Raw genomic sequence first — 16,700 nt, forward strand, 5'->3', positions numbered from 1 at the left:
GGTGATCATGATTCAAGACAGCCTACTCATATTATTACCAAGGACAAAGATGGATTCATGAATAGTTTTTGTTTTTGCTTTCCTTCTGCCTTTTACTCTCAGATGTTTAGAATCTACAGGTCTTCAGAGGAAATGGCTGAATAACTGCCATCCATTTGTCAAGCCTGTGTCTGACATATAGATGCTGCCCATACTGCAGGCTTAGGATGTCCTTTTTTTTTTTTTTCTTCGGACTTTTTGTAATTTGCCCTTGTTGCACATTGATTTTTAACACATAAATTCCTGAACCTGGAGGCTTTCAAGATTCATATAAATAGGGTGCTTAATTTGGATGTATGCATGATCTATAGCCATTTCTGAGTACGTTATTACCTACTACTATGATTTTCTTATTAATAAGCTTCTTGTGAGTTAAGATGTCTGGTCTCAAAGAATTAACAGACCGCTCCTTCACCTGGTAATCACTTCTACCGTAATTCTGACAAGTATTAGGCAGCTGGAAGATGCTGCATTTACACATGCTTTGCTAGGTATGTTTGATTCTATGATTTTTGTTAAACAAGAACACAAACCTTTAAGGACCACACAGTTGAGACTTTTTAAACCTTGTGCACTAGTATACATCCACTGCCTAATGAGTGAAATACAATCCTATCTTGGTGCTTACAATTGTAATAGAAAATTTCCCTTATAAGTGGAATTAGTGGGGATGTTTTTTTTAGATTGCTTATCAAAACTAAATCTGTCCCCACTCTTTGTTCCTCAATTCACTCCGTCTGATTTTCCCAGTGATTGTCTTTGGCAGCTGCTCGACAAATTCAATCTGATTAAAAAGAGGGAAAAAAGTAAAATAAGCAGACTTCATTTATAGATTCTTGATTCAAAACAACATAGGTTTCAATTCCGTTTAATTCAAATAAGAATTTGGTGACTTGTAGAATAGTTCCAGTTTGTTTTTCAGATTCTGTAGTGTCTATTATTTTCCACAATCTTCCTGAAAATAGTATTTGTCATTTCTCTTGCATACCACATATTTGGGCTTTTTGGTTTGTTACTAAATTGGATGTTATGAACTGAGTCTGATCATTCAGTTTCTAGCCTCTCTCCACTTTAAAAAGGTGATTGGGAGTTCTTATTTTATTTTCTTAATACACTCTTATTTACTTGCCTTTCTGGGGTACTTGTATGGAGCAGTGACTTTCTTGACGTGTTCTTGCAATTCACAGGCCAGTTTCTTTAGATCTTGTGTCTTAAAAGAAGGAGCCAAGACCACAAAAGCTTTTACCACCTACAAAGGGAAAATAAACCAAACTTACAGCATTAATTAATCTAGAGCAACCTAGCAAATGAGGCAGTTAATTGAGAATAAATGAGTATTGTCTATACTATCAGCTTGCTGTTTCACACCTGTGCTGTAAACAAATTTAAAGTTGTGACTAACATTTCTACTTTATGGTAACAAAGGTACTAAATAACACAAGTTTCAAAATCTGCTACCAAATTTGTAAGAGTTCTGCAAAATACTGCTATAAAGTTCTTAGATGCTGAGGCCTTTTCTGTGAATGTACATTGTTAAATTAAGGAATATAATTCTCTAGGCAGTAGGTGAAAGTGTACACTTTTATATTCGTTGTCATGTTCTTTAACAGACTAATGATTACGTTGTCACTAAAAAAAAACATATATGGAATATGGAATATACAAACTATTGCTCCACTCCCTTTGAGTAAAGCGATGAAAAAGCTGGGATAGCTGTATTAAGTGTCTTATGTATTCAGTGGTAACAGTGTAAACTGACGCAAGACATATCACGAACAGAGGAGTGATCACTAATTACCTCGCCTCTGATGGGATCTGGGCTACTGACAACAGCTGACTCAACAACAGCTGGGTGCTCTATCAGGGCACTCTCTACTTCAAATGGTCCAATACGATACCTAGGAGAGAGAAATTAATTCAATGCTTAGATGAAAAGTACATAGTTATTTCTTAGACATTTCTTGGCACTTCAAGTGAAATCTACAAACCCAGAGGAGATGATGACATCATCAGATCTCCCCATAAACCATATATAACCATCCTCATCCATGCTCCCTCTGTCTCCAGTGATATAGAAGTTCCCACGGATTGTTGAAGCGGTTTTCACTGGATCATCCTGTTGAACAAGCAAAAATTAAATACTCTAAATATTGGGAAGCCTTAAGCTTAGAGATGAGTTTTGCCACTTTGGACACTACCCATAATACCTTTCACTGCATTCTTTCTAAGAGTTTGCGCTTGCTTTTTCCATAAGGGAAAACTTATCACAATGGCACATACAGAAGTGAAGATCACACAGTAGGTCTGTTGAAGAAAGGGGGAGAGAATGGAGGTTTCATATCATGAATTCCTTACTCAGTCCAAAAATAAATACTTTATAATATTAAGAATATTTTACCATGCCCCTATCATGGCAGCTGGATCTCAGATGGAACTTGAGAAATAGAAAATCACTGTCTCTATCTAGCCCTGATCAAGCTTCTTTTCCCTTGGGGTGCTTATAACTGCACCCTGGCTGAGTGACCAAGTTTGAAGAAAAAAAAAACATTTATACAGCAGCACCATTGCTGTATACATATCTAGATGAAAAGCGATAAAGAATAATGGTGGGAGGAACAAATACATATACTCAGTATTTGTGCATAATTTGGGTCTACACTTTAAGAATGTCCTCTTGCCTTCTATGCTGTCTAATTATGAAGAAGGGATGGTAGGAGAAGCAAAAGATCAGTGTGTCTACACAAAAAAAGTAACATAGAAGGTGCAGAGTTGCTCCCTCAAAATACACTACGGGTGAGTAACCCCCTCCACTAACTTTGAAGAAGAGGGCTTCAGTTTGGCAGCTTGTTTTGGATTAATACCATTACAGGAGTCAAGGTGGGATATGCTGGGGAAGGGTATGGGTGACCATCTTAGGCTGAAGTTTGAATTGTTGCATGTTGCTGCCATTGGTACTTTAGCTAATGCCACTGGGTAAAAAGTTACAGAAGTCAAAGCACTGTTAAGTAAAGAAGAGCCACAAGCCTTTTGTGCTGCACCTCCTCCTGTTGGTATAAATGCTTATCATGCTGCAGGCCTGAACTGGCTCTCAGGAAATTCACTGTTGACTTACCACGTATCGAGTGAAAAAAGTAAACGGTCGCTTGGCATCAATTTTGATAGCAATGTCTCCTTCTTTCCCAAGAGGCAGAACACTGCCTTTTTCATCTATAATCTGCAATAGAAAATGCAAATGGGTAGTTATGTTTTCACGTTTTAAGAACACCATGTTCTAAAACTAACCAACACAACAGCTCAACCACTCACAGCCCCGAATACCACCATATGGTACTGAAAGTTGTACTGTATGTTGCGCTTTCCCATTTTTCACTTCCTATGATAACAGCAAACAGAACAGGAGATCACCATACCTTAACATCATAGGGGGGAGCTGCCTTGCCCAAGGAACCTGGCTTAATTTTCATTCCTTTCATATTTCCACATATCAATCCCTGTTAGAAAAGACAAACAACCAGCCCAGATGTTTTTCACTGTCATTGCTGAGGCTACTCCTGCTCTTGTACTGTGCCCACTGCTGAGCTAGCTTAAGATCTAAATCTGCCATCTGTGTAAGCCAAAACATGTGAGGACTTCACTGAGAGTCTTCAACAAAAAGTCTATGACATTTTAGTTTAAGTAGTCTTAGAAGACCAAGTTGTAATTGTAAGCAAAACAATAAACCCTCCTGAAGGCAACTGCTACATATTCTAACGTCAGCTTTCTTTCTCAATATATACAGCCAAGCTCTATATGTGCCAGGAGGAATGAGATATCTGAGTCCCCTGAGAGTCTCGAGTGATAGCTGAGTTGTAGCCCCTTACAAATGAGGGTGAACGTACGATTTCTGTTTGGCCGTAGCCTTCATAGATACTCAGTCCTGTTTGGCTTTTCCATTGCTCCATCACTTCTGGGTTGACTGGTTCCCCTCCACTCAAACAGTGCTTTAGTGTCTTGAATGCGTACCTTCATAGACAGAGGACATTGCTGATATCAGAGGAAAGAAAGGCACAAATTCTGCTCTCCCAGACATCTCTATGTCCAACCCTATGACTTCAGGGCAGACTAAACTTTTTTAGAGCTAGGACTGAGAGAATGCCTAGAGGCATATTTATTGTCTAATGCCTCAGGTCAAAACATGCTCTGGGTTGGAGGCGGCAAAGGGTAGGTTTTGTCACCTCTGCAATGCTGAGGAAAAGGCTGTGCGTCCTGACAGTCCTTGCCTCCAACATAGAATTCCCATCACTCTGAGAGTGTAAGCAGAAAGCAGTATTAAGATGCAGGCAATAGCTTGCCCAGACATGGTATGGCCACTTGCTAACAGACAGGTACCTGGTGAGGTCATGCTGTACCAACATACGGTAGACAGTTGGGGCGCTGCACAGAGTGGTCACTGGATACCTGCACAAGGTCTGACAAATTAAAAAGAAAATTAGAATTCAACAACATTGTTTTTGGAAAAAAAAAAAAAAAACAAAAAACAAACTTGCTGCTAACGATTCATTTCTATTCCATATTGGGGCACAAATTGTAAAGCCTGACTGTAACCTCACTTAACATTGTAAGCCAAAGCAAAAGGAAGTCAAACCCACACAGCAAAACAAACCAACCAACCAACCAAAAACAACTGTGACTGTCAGTGTTGAGGTAAGATACTACAGTGCTTAAAACACCTGCTGAAGAGGTGATATACTGTGGTAAATAGCTGGTGTTCATAATTTGTCCTGATACTCACTTGAAGCACAAAGGACCATCCTTTTGTGTGAAAACCTGGCTCTAGAGGTACAACATAATTTCTGAAAGGCATTCCTTAAAGCACACATTTCACCTTAGGACAAAGTCAGGCACTGCAAAATGGAGGCACCTAACATGAGAGGTTTCTTTTGAATATTTTGCCTATGTCAGTCTTTTATTTGATCTCATGCTGAAAAGAACTGCCACAAAGCTCCAGACATGCTGCAATTCCTCAGCAGTCCTGACAAAGTGCCTGCCATGCAGTACAATGTGCAGAACCAAACCTCTATAAGTACAGGCTGGGTTGAGAATAATGCTGTAATATAAGGTTTTGATTTTTTTTTTTTTTTTGTTTTGTTTTTCAGACTGGCAAACTTACATATATTCCTTCTTTGGCTGGCACTGAACACAGGACATGAGTGCCTTGCTAGAGAAAGTAAAGATCTCAGCTGAGCCTCTGTTTTCTGACACATCTTTATTTCTCACCAATAACACCAGGAAATGATTCTCAGTCACTCAGTAGAAGAGCTAAGCCATAATTTTTATTTTTTAAACCTCACTTCTGCCTGCAAATAAAGTTTGCTCAGAGGCAGGCGACAGGTAGTGATAAACAAAAGCAAAGGGCGGACCTCTCATTTACCAGTCATCACTCCAGCCACACCATGGGTAAAGCAGCCTCTAATGTCTACTTCATTTTGTGCAGAGACGTGATACCCCATACATGTTGCAAGCAGGTGTCAGCAAGGCCAAGAAATTTATTTAAAAAAACTAAAACCAAACTAACAACTACCATTTTGAAAAAGGAAATGGGATTAAAATGCCCAAATGAACCTCATGGTGTTAGGAACGTATACTTTTCCACATACGTGCTTTGAGCCATTTAGGAATAGCATTCCCCCCTTTTTCTGTCGCAAGAGTAAATCTCAGATTAGTTTTAGAAGCTTGAAAATAATTTGATTTAGGAACAAGCCCATCTCACTACTTCATTGTTTTCCAGTGCTGACTTGTCTTTCTTAAGGATCACAGCATTTTAATTAAAAAAATAAATTACGTGTAATTCAGCTAATTTATCATTTCAGTAGTGAAATACACAAGAGGGGAGAGGTTTAAGTAATACCAGTAACTCCCGCTGATCAGAAGCAGCTGGTAAAATCCTATGCCCAAAAAAGTCATGCTGCAAAATCCTTCCTGTATTATATTCCTATTCAAAGTACAATCACCTTGTGGTTATGCCAACTTAAAACAGCTAATCCCATCAACCTAAGAGGCTTAGTTTTGTTTCCTGCCTGGAAAACAACATGAAATATGAGTAACTACTCATTGTAAGCATGGTGTTCTTACATTTAAGATTACTTTTGGATCAAACTGTGGCATGGCATGTACAAAAACGCATGTACCCTGAAACCATGGACCAAAAACATTCCCAATAGCTGCCTTTATCCAGCCAGTGTCTGACATGCTCCAAACGATGTCTGAGGGAGTCAAATCCATCCAATATCTGTTAAAGACAAAGATGACCAATATAAGAATGCCTGCAAATGGAAATCAAAAATGTGAGAGGTTTTGTGTGTTTTTATTTTCTTTGGCTTAAAAAGGCATGGTAAATTTGATCCAAAACTCAAGAGCTCAAATAAATGTTTTTTTATCTATCCTTTATACTGATGGTAAACATAAAGAAAAACAAATGGTATCCTAACTCATTTTTCAAAATATGTTATTTTGCATGGATTACATGGCAAGCAGTTTTTAAAATGGTGCTTTATACCATATCAAAAAAGACCCTTGCTTCCTAGGTACAATTCAGCTGAAGAGACCACAAGAAATGACATGCACTGTATGTGAGAGCCTCATCATCTATCACAGTTTTATCACATACAAAAATTCTTCTGTTTGCTTCGTATTTCAGAGCTGTAAAAGCATAATTAGCTCAACACGTCACCTTCCACAGATAAAAAAACCCAGGCCAAAGCTTCCATAGGAATGTTCAACCATTTTGGGGAAGCCTGTGGTACCACTAGTAAAATAGATTGTCATTGGATCCTGGCTTCTTGTCTTCACGCAGTTATGGACAGCAGAAGCAGACCTTGAAAAAAGGAAACATATGAAACAGTGAGTGATGTTATTTGACAGATTTAGCTTGGCTCCTTTAAGCAGTATTATCTGTATAGTGAGATGTTAGTGCTAAGAAACTATTGAGATTCCTTCACTCTGGCATTGCTAGTTGTGTATCAGTGCTGTTGATCTTGGTCTTGAACTATTCTCTGTGTACATCTTCTCCACAGTTATACCCCCAATTGGCTCACTTTCCTTCACCTCCCATAACCATCAAAAGTCCCAGCATCTTGTGTTTGACCAAAGTACCCTCCAGAAAGCATATCTTCCAGCCTTAATGTGATTAGCTGAGGACAGACCCACCACTTCAGGTGGTGGATGGTCCCACCAGTTAATTATCTTGGGGAAGCATGGGGATACATGAATTCCTGGCAGTTTGGCACATGACAGGGAGATATTTCTCATCCCGTAATGGGATGAGAAAGCAAAACCACTTCTTCTTCTGTGCCAGGATTGATTTTTGAAAGGGTTTTGCTTGGCACAGAAACATTGCCCATGCCTGGCCCCCACTGTGAGGTTGGGCTCAGGATGTCTGTCTTCCTGGGCCCGCTGTCTCCCCATGCTGGCTGGCAGGTAGCCTTGCTGACAAGCTCCACAGCCCTTTGGCCAGCTCAGCAGCTGGCTAAGGCAGCTGAGGACACGGTGCTGGGAGGCCGGGCAGCTACCCCACTAGGTAGGCAGGCTGCCAGTGATTTGGCGAGACAGCAAGCCCAGCAGGACAGCAGCCCAGCAGTCTGAGAAGACTGGGAGCCTGACAGCCAAGCAACCCTGGAGCCAGACAGCCAGCACTTTGCAAGGCAGCCATCTGGGGAATCCAGACAGCCTACCTGCCTGACCGCCACTGGCAGCCTCTCTAGGACTGACACAGTTCCAGAAAATATTCAGGTTTTCTCAAATCAATTTTACCCACTGCCATGGACCTGAGCCCTGAACTATTAAGCCCAGCATGCAAGAGGATGCTTCAAATCCACTTGACAATGCTTTAGTAGCTCTAGGAGGTTTAAGAATGCAGTGTTACTGCTTTCTCTGTTGTCCAGTTAAGCAGCACTGAGGTGGATAATTGTTTGAAGGAAATACATTGACAACTGGTAATGCTAGTTCAGACTTCAGTGGCTGTTAAGAGCACATGGAACATCTTACAGAGCTCTCAAAGTGACTAAAGAGCTTGTATTCCACCATGAAAAGATGTTTTTAGCTACACAGATGATTTTAACAAAATGCCAGTTTGTAAAAATCACACCTAGAGCCCTAAGCACATTGCAGAAGGGCATTTTGCTTCCCCACCTCATGGTGTTTCACCACCCCTTGTACAGTCCTGTGCACTGCAGTGAAAAGCTGTCTGTTGGGTGCCACTTTAGCAGCTGCATTTCAGTAGCGAATCAGGTGGATTTCTAAATGCATTAGGATCATTTTGCAGTGTGTTATTTTAGCTTTTCATAGTGAAATGCTATTCACGTTAAGTCTTATCATCATCAGGTTTTAGGAATATGGATTAGAGAAATTTGTATGGGATATTTTTCTTTGAGCTTTAGAGAGCAAATAGCCCACAGCTGTCAATTAAAGACTTTCCTGTCTATTTTCCTATGTTATTTTCCCATATTATTTCATAGTCATATGAAACAAACCTAGATGTCCTAAGGCTATATATATATATATATATATATATGTATATTTTAACTTAGCAATTTGGCTATTCCCAAATATTCTCTTTCTTTGTAGAACACTAAATTGCCTTCCCTCCACCCTCTCGAAGGTATTAGCTCATTAACAAGACACAGGTATGTGTTTAAACAATGAGAAATCTTCCATTTGAGGTAACAGTGATAGAGCTGAGGCAGAAAGCACTTACTTGAGCAAATCACTGAAGTTAAGCCACTCAGCTCTTCTGCTTTCAGATACAATTAGCTTTGTTTTCAGAAACTGGCACTGGGATGCAACTGAGTCCACCACAGGAGCAAGCTCATCAATTGTAACAATACACTTAGCCTTGGAAGCCAGCAATCTATAGCAAATGTCTTTTGCTGTCAGCTGTGTTGTCCCTGGGATGAAGACAACACCTGAGAGTGCAATAAAATGGGAAACTTATAAGCTATTTTTCACTTTCAGCCCTGGTCACTTCATAGCTTCTTCTGATTTGTTGAATATCAGCACCATTCAATGCAGAAATGAGATGAGGGTTAAACAAGTCACACATCCCTGAACAGATTGACTCTGCTTCCACTTGAATACAGATGTGCAGATCTAAAGCACAAAATAGCTTCGGTTTCTAAGAGACCCTTTGCTCCAAGCACAATTTAAGTAGAAGGTATAACTTCAGGGCAGTTAATGCTAGCAGCTTTAACATAAATCTGTTGAAATTAAATCAAATTGATTTCTAAATCATCACAAGCCACAAAAAGTGAAAGAAAACCAATGAAGGTAATTCCACCAGTCTTAAGACACTACCCCTGTCAGTACCTTTGACTGTCAAATATTCAACCTACAAAGTCAGGTAAGAAATGTAACTCTTAAATGAATTGTTAACCAACTTTTGACACAGAAGGTAACCAACAGTCCACAGACCATCAGGAACGATACAATTCACCTGTTCGCATACAAGCCATATTCAGCAGCCACCACTCTGGGATTCGGGGTAGAATCACTATAATTCGGTCTCCTCTTTGCAGACCACATGGGCCAGAGAGCACATTGGCCACTTTTCGTGACTCAAAGCCCAGCTCTTCAAAGCTCCATTTCCTTTCACCTCCTTTTCCATTTATCCACCACAGAGCTGGGTTTGATGGTTCCTTTCGCTCCTAGAGACAAAGCAAGGACAAGTGACATGCTGGTTACTGCCAAGACTCCTGTAGTTCTTTTGGGATGCTTCAGGCAGTGCAATTCAACAGTATTATATATTCTAAGACAGGGCAAGGATTTTCAACATGTGTTTAGTTTCTGTTTAAAAGAACCCTTTTCCAAGTTACATAAAAGTTTGTGTGTATATTTAGCTGATTTGCAATGCTCATAAATTACTTGGAGGCTTTTACAAACCCAGCACTTTGTCATACATAGAAAGCACCATGTCCCCTTTGATGTTGAAGCAAATTGACTGTCCTTTCCCTGCAAAGTAAGACATTAAAACAGAAAAAGGGGAGGAAATTCTGGTTCTGTTGAAGTCAGTGACAGTTTTAGACATGAATTTCGGGCATGAAGGCACAGTTTCATTTAAAATACTGAATCTGCAGGGTTGGAAATACTACCTTTTCTATTTGAGACCACTTGTCCAGCACATCACTTGCAAAATTGAAGTACTCAGGCACTTCCTGTTCACAACGACTAATGGCTTCATAATCTGAGAGATTCAAAGGTGCAAAAGTCTTACGACACTGGTGGAATAATCTGTAGAGTGGCTGGATGCTCCATGGAGACCGTAACACTTGAATTTCAAGTAAAATCTTCATGGCAAAACCAGATAAATGCGGGCTTTTGGAGAGGATAACCATCAGAGCTATTTTTTATGATTATTTCCCTTCTAAAAGAGACAGAAAAATCAGTAATAGCATTATGAGGTACACATTCCCAGCTGAGCATGTATCAGATGTATACAGAGCAGCGGAGTCCATCTCTTCATGACATTTTATCCCACCTCTCCTTATGGTTAAGATAGAGTTCCAACAACCCTTTTAAGTCTTCTGGTTTTAAAGCTGTCCACAGGCTTTTCATAGAATTCCCCCTTGAGATGACAACTCCCATGCTGTCCAACCAAAAGATGGACTTGAAAGTATGGACACACCTCCTAAGAGTTTTTGGCATGTTGCATGTGAATAGTATGTTTTGATGGGCACTACTGCAGCTATTTTTGTCAAAAACAAAACAAAACAAAAACAACAACAAAAAACACCAAACCCTGGATAGCAGAAGCCAGGACTCAGCCCACGATTAGAAAGGATGAACCCCGTGAACCCCTTCTATCACCCCTCTGAACAGGCTGCTGAACTCAGTCCTAGAGATGTTAAGGGCTTAGATTATTTGTTGTTTGGACATAATGTGCATGAAAGAGTGAGAGACTGAAGCTGGTCATTGCTCCTACAGCTTACTATGGATCAGCACTGCAGGGGGACCAAGGCTCATCAGTCCAAGAGCAGGTGCCAGCAGGGACTCCTCACACTAGGCACAGCCTCTTCGTAGGTGCTGGGCATGGAAAGAGCTAGCACAGCACCCTGCGATGAGCCCGGGGAGTTCCCACCTCATTAAACTGAAAGATATTTCCATAGCCCATCTGTAAAGCTATTGCTCCTGTTTAAAAACCTCAACAGCAGCAAAACCTCTTCCTCTTGTGATGCCAGTAGCAACACAGACCTCTTCCAAATCATCTCAGGAATTTCTTTGTTTATACCATCAAACAAATTATTCCAGAGATCCACAATGACCTCCTTGCAGTTAACCTAAAGATCAATTGGATCTTTTTATAGATCTTATCCTCCCATTACTTTTCCCTGCTCCCATCTATGCGAATTACTGTGGCATCAGGCCCTCAATCCAGCTCTCCAGTTGTCAGGGTTTGGATCCAATATTCCCATGTTGTAGGCACCACAGGAGTCTTACCTACCTATACAAGGCTACCAATTGCAAACATGGATTTGGTTACAGGATGGCTGCCATCATCTGTCTCTGGAATTGGCCTTGGAATTCAGGCCATAATGATCATGCACAACTATTCAAAGCCCAGGATAATCACCAGCAAAGAGGGGCAAGGGAGCTGTGATGGAGTCTATGCATTTAGCCACCATGGAAGAGAGGCAATAAACATTCACATCATTGCTTTTTTTTTTTTTTTTTTTTTTTTTTTTTTGTGAAAGCAAAAACCACAAAACAGAAGTGTGTTTCACATTGCATTGTTTACTCTCTTTTCCTTTTGTCCAAACAAAAGATTGCAACCCCCCCCATGGCATTTGCCTTAATATATTAGTCAGATAGCAAAATATCGTGAATAACTCAAAGGTGGTTTTTCACATTCTCTTATAGATTTGCTTACTGGAATAATGTTTTTGCTACATTTGCATTTATCCCTAAACATACACAGATGAACTTGGTTTCACAAAATAAAATTCATAGTTATGCATCACAATGAAAATACCTTGCAAAAGAGTGAAGCCAATTAGAGCGGTATGTATGGGAACATGGTGCTCACGGTACATTCAATCTCAAAGACTAAAATAGAGAGACTTTTTCTTTAGATTTTAGACTTTTTTTTTTTTTTTTTTTACTCTGCTTATAACATATTGCTTCGTATCTTCATTCTTAACAGTTCATGAAAGAAAAACCCAATTCCCAAACTCACAATAAATCAGTGAAAGCTGTGTAGAAATTGGCTACCACATTATTTTTCTCCTAGATCTGAGACAGTGATTGGAGACTCACACCTGGAAAACGTTTTTCCAGAAATAAGCAACTTCTTCAGTCTGCATGACACAAAGCAGAAAAGTACAACTGCTTTCTGGTAGTCCACTTTCTTTCATAAAAGTGAAAATCATATGAAGAAAGAGGAATAAAATGCTGCATTATAGATTTTTCTTTTAACATTAGCAGAAAGCATATTTCATATTTGAGAAGAATAAGTATTTTAACAATCACTAAATAAAAGCTAATTTCTGAGGGGGTTTGAATAGGTTGTCCTTACCTGGAGATGTTACTTGTGATCAGGTGAGACTTCTTTTAACTCTTCCACGCGTGTCTTATATAGTAGTTGCTGGCCAGTATTGCCTCTAGCTCTCTGAGCAGTCATAGCCCTTCATTAGCATCACACATCACATTCTGTGGTGGGGATTATTTCCTCCTTAGAGTGAAGATTTCATTTCTCCAATTACCTTCTGAAGAAAGGCACAATTACTGAAAAAGTCGTGAGAAGACAGAAAGAGCACTGAGTACAAATGACTGCATTTCTGGTTCACTGCCTTTGGAGAATGGATAATCCACCAAACATTAATATATAACTCCATTCTACAGCACCAGTTGTTTTGGAAACCGCAACAGTAGGTCTTTCTTTTCAGGTCCTGGAGTTAAACACAGTATGAGAATTGGTACAATAAAAATATGAAGATTTTCATAAACCTGGTGCCGATAAACGTCACCTGTAATATCTGATAGACAATTACATGAATAAAGAACATGCAGCTCAGCTGTGTGTCATCAGCTCTGATCAATGAAAACTCAAACTATAGAGTCATTGTTATGAAACAGGGTGACAAAGATGACCTGGCTGGCCTGCATTCTGTCAATGCATTTTGAGACACACAGCACAGCTGCTACTGTTAGGAAATGTCCTTAACCATTATTCGGTGCAATAGTGATGGGCAATATACACACAGATAGGTCAGACAGGTAATTTGTCCTCTAAGTCCTAGAAAAAACAAATAAAAAGTATGCCAAGCTTTTGACTGGACACAGCATACTGCAGCAGCTTTCTGCCAGCACACACAGAAAAAAAAACACTTGACTGGTGATTTTTATAGTAGCAGCAATGAAATCTGGAGAAGTTTCTCATTTGCTCACCAAAATGTAACTAGCTGCCCTCAGAAAGTAGGATTCAGAGCAGGTGTTGATGAGAACGTACTGGAGAGCCTCCCAAGGCAGATAATGCAGTTCCAGTCTGACATCTCTGTTGCTTACTTCAAGTAAAACACATTGGACAGGAGGTAGCCTAAAGACTTTCTCTGTGGAATGAATCACCAAAGGAGTAATTAAAACAGTATTATATATAAATAAAACCCCAAAACGTACCCCACACCTCTGTCAGTCACTTTTGTCATTTCCTGAAAAATATAATGCTCTCAGCATGCAAATAGTCCAGTGAGTGAAGTTTATTTTCCATTTCATGCCTAGTTCTGCTCCTACATAAATCAATTTTCAGCTATCCCCTGGTTTCAGCAGTGCAAGTTCAGATCAATTTAGATGGTTGTAATCTACATGGATGCAGTATTTTGTGCATTTGGTTTCTCTCTCTCTAAAAAAAAATAAAAAATAAAGCAACCAAACTAAAAAACCTCATGCAATTATGTACTTAGTAGGTGGAAAGCAAAGCAATATTCATTTCAGAGCTTTAGGGTATGAAAGAGGTAAGTACCCTCCTGGCACAGCCTCTTCTGGGACTTGTGTTTGTTTGTCAGTTACTAACTCAATTAGTGTCCTGAAAGGTCATCAACAGCTTCACTACACAGCATGTTTGTTATTTTTCCAAGCTCTTGAGACAACAGCAGACGTGCTCATGGATACCACACAGTGGGTTTAGAGCAGAACCAGGACATTTTGAGATAAATAAATCTATTTTTTTGGTTCACTGGTGTTTTTGTGCACCCAGTAAATGCAGCAAGACTTAGTCATAAAGTTCAGCTGCTACTTATGTCTTCTGAATCAAGAATAAAGGGCTGTGTTGTAGCAGCACTGTGTGAGCTGCCAGTGCTATGGAGGGGTAACAAGAAATCTGAGATGCAACCTAGCAGGGATGAACTAAGCCTCTGCTGCTGCCATACCCACGTAACCGTGCTTGACTGTTACGAAAATACCTCATAGTCTAAACTCACCACTCAGCCCAGAAAATCCTTGATCATATTTAATCCTGAAACTATATGTGACTGGCTAAAACTAATGGGGAAGTCTGATAACCAAAACCAATTAAAATTATTCTCACAGAATAGTGTTTGATACCTACTCGCAGTCATCCTAAAACTCATTGTGGCTTTCAGCAGTAACAATGCACATATGAAAATAAAGACAAAAGCTAAAGGGAAGTCTTATTTGCCCTCTTTTCTTGTTACTTTCAATACAGTTTCTCTCACATATATTTAAAATCATAGGAAATATATTGGTTTAGAAACACCTCAAAGCACAAGAACAAAAATCAGCAGCTACTCTTGATTAGAAAGTTGTTCAACACCTCTTAAGACTGATAGGATGACAGAAGGCAGAAAAGCAATCCAGGATCAGCACATTCTGGCTGGGAGCTCAGCAGCAAAGTTCTTCCTCATGCTTTGTTCCTTAGTTGCTTCCTTGGGTTTTTCCCAGGTATCATCTTTGGCTGTTGAACAAGCTCCACCTAGTTTATAAAGAGAAATAACAACAGTACTTAGCAGTGTGACACATCTGGACTGTTTTTCTTTTTTGCGGTAAGCCTGCAATTTCAAAAGTTATGGGCTCTTTTGAGGATGAAGCAGGCAGGCCACACTCCAGCTCCAGTGCTTGACAAAAAATCCTTTGGGATCTTCCTATTCGGATTCAGGTTTTGTATCATTATAAAAATGCACTAATGCAGTGGTGAGTCCAACAGGCCCAATGTATAGAGTGAGAACTCCGTAACTTCAGCAGAGAGGAAAACTCCTGGGTGAGACTTTCCCTTGTATAAGGAGTAATTTACACCACTAGAACAGGGCTTAGGGGAAACCCTACCCAGACCTGTTTGAAGACCAATATGGGCTAGTGCCAAAAAGCAAGAATTTGTTCTGGGATTATATTTTTAAGATTGTTTTAAAAACGATTACTTCCTAAAATCATAATTAGATTGTTAAAAAACTTCTTACACAGAATAAATTGATTACAAGAACAATCTGATTTAATTGCTTCGAAGTGGATTACTTTGCCAAAACACATTCCAAATCTGAATGCACTTAAAAAGAATCAGATTCCGAAGCTGTGACCAGATTATATTATTCAACATATTTTTTATGGTTGCACTTAAAAATCCAATGCTATTTATAGTTATTCCATTCAAAAATGGGATTACATTTAAAATAATCAACCTGTTTTCCCTCTGCCCTAATTAAATCGAGAGAAAAAATTAATCTCCCAGAACAAAGCTGTTACTCAGGAAAAAGGAATGGAAATTTAAAACCATGAATTGATGCTGTTGAAACCCTGTTCAGAAAGTGAGGAAGCCAAAGGCAGACAGTGCAGTCCATTGATTTTTGGTGGGAACTGGTACATCGTTGCTTAGCCAGATGGGGCTTATTCTGCTATCCCGAACAAACCGATCATGTTTAACTCTGAATGTGGACGCCCTGGAGTTCTTTTCAAGCATTCTAGATACACTGCTTGTGGAGTTTGATTCCTGCAAAGGAAGCCCCACCTGTGAAAGCTGTATTACTGTTCACCTCTGCACAGTCCACTGACACCAGTAATGAGCTGCGAAAATCACGCTCCAATTCCCCAAAACCTGCTGTACCCTTTCAGCCTGACAATCTGGCACCAGAGAAAACTGTGATAACTCTGCTGAGGAACTCGACAGGCTATTGATTGTTAACAGCTGAGGCTCTCACCCACACTATTGTATGTAAACTCTGTTATTGTAACATCTCAGCATCACCTTTGTTTGGTTAGTCAATGAAAATGTCTAGAAATACATTTAATATTTTATAGCTGTATTTAATTTGGAAATTCTGATTCTTGTGTTTAAACAAATTAAGCTAAATTTATGCTCGTAGAGACAATTTGATTAGATGAAGAAGCATTTCATTTCCCTGTACATAATCACAGTGCAATCTGATACAGGTTCATCTGTAGTCTCAATGTAAGATCATCAGATCACTTCAGCAAAGGCCTATGATGTTCAGCTAATTAGTGTTTACTTATACGGCTAGAATGTGGTCAGATTTTTCAAACTTGCATTTCAAAAAATGATTAAAAGACACAGAGGTACTAGGAGAAAAAAGAAAATTCTAATATTATTCAAAAATGTGAGCCATTTGTATTTCTAAACTGATTATTAGGTTTGCTTAGAGTAGTTTTAACTTACGGGTGCATTGCCAAGA

At 39.5% G+C, this 16,700-nt stretch overlaps 1 protein-coding gene across 1 annotated transcript; it reads right to left on the minus strand.

The window, feature by feature from the left end:
- Window positions 1–207: 207 nt before the first annotated feature.
- Window positions 208–16,700, minus strand: LOC118174154 (acyl-coenzyme A synthetase ACSM4, mitochondrial-like). Its single transcript, XM_035339286.1, has 17 exons — window positions 16,685–16,700; window positions 14,832–14,992; window positions 13,453–13,613; window positions 12,581–12,789; window positions 10,161–10,432; window positions 9,506–9,716; window positions 8,771–8,978; window positions 6,749–6,892; window positions 6,151–6,307; window positions 4,408–4,487; window positions 3,918–4,041; window positions 3,450–3,530; window positions 3,152–3,253; window positions 2,028–2,155; window positions 1,838–1,937; window positions 1,169–1,288; window positions 208–823 (listed from the first exon to the last, which is right to left on the minus strand). The coding sequence occupies exons 5-17, from the start codon at window positions 10,401–10,403 to the stop codon at window positions 737–739; spliced, it is 1,785 nt and encodes a 594-aa protein (XP_035195177.1). The 5' UTR covers window positions 10,404–10,432; window positions 12,581–12,789; window positions 13,453–13,613; window positions 14,832–14,992; window positions 16,685–16,700; the 3' UTR covers window positions 208–736.

This window comes from Oxyura jamaicensis, chromosome 14 (genome assembly GCF_011077185.1).
Source record: "Oxyura jamaicensis isolate SHBP4307 breed ruddy duck chromosome 14, BPBGC_Ojam_1.0, whole genome shotgun sequence".
Classification (NCBI taxonomy): domain Eukaryota; kingdom Metazoa; phylum Chordata; class Aves; order Anseriformes; family Anatidae; genus Oxyura; species Oxyura jamaicensis.